Source organism: Condylura cristata, unplaced genomic scaffold, assembly GCF_000260355.1.
Source record: "Condylura cristata isolate star-nosed mole 26May11 unplaced genomic scaffold, ConCri1.0 scaffold00003, whole genome shotgun sequence".
Taxonomy (NCBI): Eukaryota; Metazoa; Chordata; class Mammalia; order Eulipotyphla; family Talpidae; genus Condylura; species Condylura cristata.
The window spans coordinates 32,820,473-32,827,672 of record NW_004567104.1 but is presented as its reverse complement, the minus strand read 5'-3'; the positions used below and the strand labels follow the sequence as shown (position 1 = coordinate 32,827,672).

Here is a 7,200-nt window from a genome sequence, read left to right as displayed (position 1 = left end):
TTTTAAAGATTTATTTATTTGTGCATACAGAACTGGGGTACAGGCCAGAGGCTCAGGGGTGGTGAGAGGCCTCATCAGAGACAGGGTGGGGAACAGAATAGGCAGATCGACGAATACACTGCTGAGGGGAGCAGCGGGCAGGTCAGGAGAGGTCTGCCACGCCACGTGGTCACCTCCGGGGCAGGGGGGCAGCGAACTCATGTGGAAGTGACTTTAGCTTCTTAGTGCTGTGCTTTAACCCGCTGCGCCACCAGGGAGGGCCAGGGTCTTTTCCTTTTTTACTAATTTTCCTTTTATTACTACTGGTATCTGTTTCTCCCCCACGCTCCTAATTTACACACAGGAATTTGTACTTCTTTCTCTAATTCAACAGAAATAGTTCTATCCTTCTTCATGGCTTTAGAGCTGACAGTTCCCTAATCATCATCACTAACCTAGAAGTCTGACTCAGGCTCTGGAACATAACTCCAGTGATCTAAAAATATCTCCACTTAAATATCAATTTGTTAAATCAATTTGCTTAAAATCTATTTCATTGATAAGCCAGAAAAAAAAATATCAATGGTTTCACTTTTCAGAGGAATGTAGAGGATCCAAATAAGGGATTGGGGTGGGGGTGGTGGTGGTGGTGGTGGAAATGTCATTATACTAAAGTAATTATCAAAATCAACAGGTAACTATAAACCAGAGACATTCTGCAGGGGGCAAAGAGGGGAGACGGATCTAAATGGGTGGGAAGAGCATAAAGGACTATGGTGATTGGTGGTGGAGTGGAGGAAATTTAGCGGGGACTATAACTGAAATGGAAATGCACTAATCGTACACTAATTGTGTATAGATATATATAATAAAAATGTATTTCATAATCTCTAAATATTATCTTTCACCTTCTGTCCTCATTTCCATTCTTATGTCCACCACTCTCTCAGTAAATCCAGGTCTTTCAGTGTCTTCCTGTCACCCATAATAATGAGTTTGCTACCAGCCCTGCATTTTCTTTCTTTTCAAATTAACTCATTTCATTTGCACTGTCACCTCACTGATTATTCATGTAGTTACATACTTAATAGTTCAGCAAATATATGAAGTATCCTATGGAGGTATACATATACTCAGATAAATAAATGAAAAGTGGACAGAGAAAAAGGAATGTAGGGATAAGATAAACATATAGTTAATTTAGTTCATGTAAGTTCATAACATGAGGTCTTAGATAATTACTGTGTTGGAACACAAAATCTTGTCCTTGAGCATTTAGTAGATGAAGCAAAGAAGGAAAGTCCCAGCCACAAAACTGATAATGACCACAAATCAAAAAGCAAGCAATGTAAATCATTTTAAATCATTAAGAATGACTCCTAAGCCATAACTCCTATGAATCAGTACTGGAGAATAAAGTCAAAATCAACCTCACAATAGATTCCATATCACAGGTTTTTTTTTTATTCTTCTTTTAATGTTATCCAACTGAGCAAAACTATTGGAAAAACTAAGGCAGTATGAGTCAGGTATGTAGCTATTTGATGCCTTACTTCTGAGGTAACAAATTTCACTGAAATACCAATCATAGTCGTCTGGTAGACATGCTGTGTTAAGATGCCAGGTCCAAAATAGACAGGACTATATAACCAACAGTGTCTATACTGGCAAACCATGACTAAGAAATTGTAACTTCTTTTTGTAATGGGAGTCTTCTTCCAAATGAAGTATTATCTGAAATTGTAGTGTATCACACTGATAAAAGCAGAGCTGGGTTGTACTGAAAGCACTTCCGTGAGGTTTCTAGTCGTGTGAAAACACTGGCATAAAAATGGGTGACTTGGGGCCCTCCCTGGTGGCACAGCGGGTTAAAGCATAGCACTTCAGCATGAATTCAATTCCCACACTGGAGGTGACCCACATGGTGCAGCAGACCTCTCCTGACCCGCCCACTGCTCTCCTCAACAGTGTACTTCGTTGATCTGCTTGTTCTGCTCCCCCCTCTGTCTCTAATGAATCCTCTCACCACCCCTACACCTCTGGCCTGTACCCCAGTTCTGTATGTATAAATCGACCATGAGCGTTAGGACTAGTGACTATGATTTGGAACACTGAAAAACTCCCACCTTGATTCAACATTTAAACTGCATTTATTTTTCTTCCTGATTCAGTTTTTGAGGGAGCATTTGCAAATAAATTATAGACATGATGACAGGCATGTCACATAGAAACAAAGTCTCTTACATAACATTACCATTATATTATGAAATCAATGGTAATTAATATCTAATATAGAGTTCATGTTCAAATTTTCCTAATAGTTCAAGACAGAATCCTTAAAATGTTTTCTCCCTCCCCGCTCTCACCATCCCATACCTAAAACTAGATTTAAGGACCAAAATGGGTTTTAGTCCCCTTTATCTATTCTGATCTTCAACATCCATATGTATTTAAAGGTAATTTTTCATGATATTAGATGTTCTAGACTTTAAACCAGTTGTTTGTAGAATGTACCAAATTTTGGTTCCCTCTTGTTTGTCTAGCTTTTTTTAAAGATACTCAAGAGCCAGTTTTTTAAATAGATTATAGATTTGGGTCTAGAATTCTTGGTAGATACAAGTCTCCATCACAGCCCTGGGGGCCACATTCCACAATCTGGTCACAGCATGGCCACTGTGATGTGAAACCAACCCCTCCCACCAGGACTCATGCCCCCTCTTACAACTGGCCAGGCATAGATTTATATCCACTAACTGTGCTTCTGCCTCCTTTCTAGTGCTTCTTATGCTGCTAAAGCATTGGTAGGTAAGCCAGGTCTCAGAAGGAGGGAGGAGGGAGGTGGAGAGTGACAATGCCAAGCTGGCAGCTGCGGGGGCAGTCAGGAGCATGGAGGTCAGAAGCAGGAGCTGCAGACACTGGCTGGCCAAGGTCATACGACAACAATTAAACCCTAACCACTGCTCACTCTCCTGTGGTGCGTGACCGATGTTCAAAATTAAATCAGCGGTCTTCCAAAGGCATATATTGTGAAGTACTGGCTCGAACAAGGTTTCTGAATGCACAATGCTGCCACCTGACATTGACTTTGCTTTTTGTTGTAGTTTTTGCTTATAAAAATAGTGGTTGTGTTTCACTGGCTGTATCTCTCTGAGTACTGTTGACACTAGCAGAATGTTTTTCTTGATCCATTTGCAGATTGAGAGAATCCAGAATCCAGATCTCTGGAATAGCTATCAGACAAAGAAGAAAATCATGGATGCCAAGAACAACCACATCATCAACGAGAAGCAGCTTTTCCATGGGACAGATGCCGACTCAGTGCCCTATGTCAACCACAATGGCTTTAACCGCAGTTATGCTGGGAAGAACGGTAAGGAGGGGCGGCTTCTGGCTGCTGCAGTGAGGGACTGGGCATGACACCCCAAGCGGGCCTGGGCCTCGCGTTCCCTGTGGCCATGCCCCTGGTGCCACCAAAGTTTCAGGGTCAGACTTACTAACGGGGACCAGTGATGTTGGGGTGGGGTGAAAGAATGATTTTTAAAAATTAGAAACATACACAAAAATATTGAGGTTTTTAAATAGAGGAGTTGCACCATATTTTAATGTATGTGACATATCAGCACATCTTTGCATAGACTAATGGAATCCTTAAAAATGTTTTCTTTTCACAGCTGTGGTATATGGAAAAGGATCCTATTTTGCAGTCAATGCCAGTTATTCTGCCAATGATAAATACTCCAAGCCAGACAGAAATGGGAACAAGCATATGTATTATGTGCGAGTGCTCACTGGGCTCAGCACACCTGGAAATCAGTCACTGATTGTACCTCCTCCCAAGGACCCCCAAAATCCCACTGACCTGTATGACACTGTCACAGACCATGCGCCAAATCCCACTTTGTTTGTGGTATTTTATGACTACCAGGCGTACCCGGAGTACCTCATTACTTTTAGAAAATAGCATCAAAGTTTCCTTTGGGGAAGACATTACACATTCTTATGTATCTAATTTTAAAAAAGTTGTAGCCTTTATGTTCTTAACTTACTCACTTCCTAGTCACCTCCTCTGGCTTTGCTTTCTATTGAGGTTGTCTTGATTGGTAGCTGTGCACCTCTCATGGGTTCAGGACCTGGGGCGCGCCTGTGAAGGACAAACCAGAGGGATGACTGTAAGTCCAGCATGCAGTAAATCTTTATTTTGTAGCATGGTCTTTATATACTCCACATTCTCAAGCAGTAACAATAGCATATTGACTTATTCTAACTCTGTATCTGGTGTTCTAATTCTTGGAACACCGTGTCCAGCCCTAGATGGCTGAGCCCTTGAACCCACCAAGACCCTTCTCTTGATATGTTCTTTTGCTATCTTTCTTAGATATGGCTGCTTGCTCGCATGACCTATTTTCTCACATTCTTAGAGCTCAGACCTGGCACTCGAGAGCATTCTCCCAAGGTGCATGTGCTTTCTCATGCCTTTTGGTATCTGAGTTCAGATGCCCATCAAGATCATGTAAGAGCTCTGCCAACAGGTAGCTCCAGGGCCAAAAGGCCAGGCAGTGCCACAGGGAGTCGGTTTACAGTGCACTTGGAAGCTAGACGTGTGCAGGACGCTGGAGATGTCTCTCCTGGGCTCTGGGGTGATGCCTGCACTTCAAGTGAGGCAGGTAAAGGGGCCACAGTTGCTGCTGTTTTAACACAGATGACTTGAAATGTTTCTTGCTGTTGCTGTTTGTCTTGTAAGCAGTTGGGCAAAGACCCCCAAAAGCTCCGGACAGCTTCCCTGACACTGGCATCTGCACTGAGGATTCACATTGAGACAGAAATAAAAAGGAGGGCCCTTCTCTCCAAGTGCCCGTGTGTCCCAGGGGTTGGAACTTGGGACAAAACTGAACATAGGGTGTGTTGAAATGTTACAGTCCAACAAATGTTTGCCTTTCATCTACAGAAATGTTATTCACCACCTTTCTGAATAAAAATACTTGAAAAAATCATTGAGTGGAGTCTGATGAGAAACACAAGCCACAGTTGTTTAGAACAAAACTAAACACCCTAGCATCAGGGGAACTTCAATATAACTACAATATAAGCACAGTGCTGGGTTAATTTGGGAAATGCAGGGCACATGGCTTCCAACAAGCAGCTCCTGCTCAAACAAGCCTACTTGGAGCTTGTGGCAGGTCTTGGTGGCCTCCAGTGATGGCAAAAGCAAGACATTTTTGGTATTTGAATCACCTGAGACTTGCTGAGACTGCGAGTTCTCACCTACCCCAAAGGAGCTGATTGTAATTGTAGTGTCTAGAAATCTACATTTTTAGCAAACAATTCCTTCCATAGGACCCCTCTTATTGGACCTCATCCTTTTTTCCTGATTGGTACTTTACTGCAGATGATACACATTAACCAGTGAGATCAGTGCAGGTGTCACAAATATCACTTCAGATGGAGGTTAGAATCTACCCAGTGGAGATAGTGAGTAAAGAGTGGCTAACTTTCTGTAAGGAAAGTTTCTGACTTTGTAGCTATGAAGTTTGTGTTACTACTCTCCCACTATAAACCTAAGGTCTCCACAGACAGCAAGTAAACAACTGACAGGGCTGTGTTCTAATAAAACTTTATTAGCCAAAACAAGCAGCAGACAGACCTGTGCCTGAGGTTGATGGCAACCTTACCCTCTGTTGAGAACACTTGGGGGTTGACATTTAATAGGTGAAAAGGATAGCATGGGAAAGGTAAAGGCTCTGAAGAAAGAAGGCCTACAAACAACAAAGAGCCAGTTGGCCAAACAGTGAAGAACATGACAGAATGTAGGCAAGACTGAAACTTTGCTTTTTCATCTTTTTTTTTTTATCACATTACATAAAAAGTGTTTTTCAAGATACTATTTAAGAAGTCTTTTTCCTTAAAATCATAAACTTCTTCCTTGTATCAAAAGTTGTGCCACTATCCTGGTAACTTTTGGGTTCACCAAACAGTCCAGCAAGTCATCTGTGGAAATGAATGTTTGACAAGGGGCTGGCGTGCTATTTGAAGAAGTTTGTTCCATCACTGCATCTTCACTTTTGCTCATCATTCGTTGCCTCTTGATGAGATGCAATTTTCTAAAATGTTCTCCATCTTGGCCAACAAAGTCTTTACCATCACTTTCAAGTAGGCCTTCTTTTTCTGAAGGTAGTTCTTCAGCACTTGGTACTACAGGAACCAGGTCAGGACCAAAGCAATCTGCTACCTCCTGTTCTGCTGTTCCCAGGGTAAAGTGGCTACCTGATCCTTCCACTTCCACAGGGTTGTGCATATTTAATTCTTGCTTTCTCACATACTCCCTATTTGTTCTTGGTACTTGGATTTCTGCCCTCTTAGATGCTGTGCAATGATCCAAGAAGGCAGAAACAGCTCCATTTAAGTATTGACAATTGACTTCATGAGATGTTTTTTCACCCTAAAGGGGGAGAAATCCTTTAGAATGGTTATATGTACTTATACAAATTAGATAAACAACGCTTTTGTCAGGGTTGCTTTACCACAGGAAATGAACTGCAGAATGACAACCAGAAGCAGCCTACCTCCGTTGGGTTTAACCAGGCTCTGGTATTCTGGGGATTCTCTGCAGTTTTTAGGGCACACACAAGCATGCGGGTGATTGCTTCTTCCACCCGGGCCAGGTGGTCCTCTTCCTATGATCGAAAATAAAAAGTACCTCATTTTCTTCATTTGTCTATCTCATAGGTTAAAACAGAAAGTAGAATCTCTGTTATGTTTTCTATTCTCTCATAAGCTTTTTACAGAAGAAATGCTATTGGCAGACCACATTTTTTATATATTCACTATCAACCTGCCATTTAGAAGAACTGAAAAGATAAATTTCACCACCCAAATTTAAACCTATAGTCTATCTATAAGACATACAGGCCTTATGATGTTTTGCTAATCTTTTATAGGCCTTACCATGTTTAAAATGAAAAAAAAAATAGTATTACACACAGAGAACTAACCTATGTAGTATCTGATATAATTATTTGAGGAATGGGAAAAATATGACAAACATGCTTGATCACAAGAAAAAGAAAAATACTGTATGATTTCACTCATAGCAGGAGCATAAAGGATCAGGAAAAAAAAAAAAACAGGAATTGCAATAAAGTAAAATGAAAATCAGGCCCTCCCTGGTGGCGCAGCGGGTTAAAGCACTGCACTAAGAAGCTTAAGCCACTTCCGCATGAGTTC

The 7,200-nt window shown here is 41.4% G+C and overlaps 2 protein-coding genes across 3 annotated transcripts in view; one reads left to right on the top strand and one right to left on the bottom strand.

Annotated features, from left to right (window-relative positions):
• LOC101629507 (poly [ADP-ribose] polymerase 14-like) overlaps positions 1-4,931 on the top strand; it is a 40,546-nt gene extending 35,615 nt beyond the window's left edge. The window contains 2 exon segments of the mRNA XM_012733159.1: positions 3,175-3,349; positions 3,651-4,931. Of these exon segments, the coding sequence (XP_012588613.1) occupies positions 3,175-3,349; positions 3,651-3,940 (465 nt within the window). The 3' untranslated portion in view covers positions 3,941-4,931.
• A 564-nt stretch (positions 4,932-5,495) lies between these two features.
• The window catches only part of HSPBAP1 (HSPB (heat shock 27kDa) associated protein 1), a 31,511-nt gene continuing 29,806 nt past the window's right edge, over positions 5,496-7,200 (bottom strand). For both annotated transcript variants that reach the window (XM_004675159.2, XM_012733151.1), the window contains exons 7-8: positions 6,540-6,650; positions 5,496-6,415 (exon numbers count right to left, since the gene is read on the bottom strand). In XM_004675159.2, the coding sequence (XP_004675216.2) occupies positions 5,885-6,415; positions 6,540-6,650 (642 nt within the window). In that variant the 3' untranslated portion in view covers positions 5,496-5,884. The remainder of the gene's footprint in view (positions 6,416-6,539; positions 6,651-7,200) is intronic.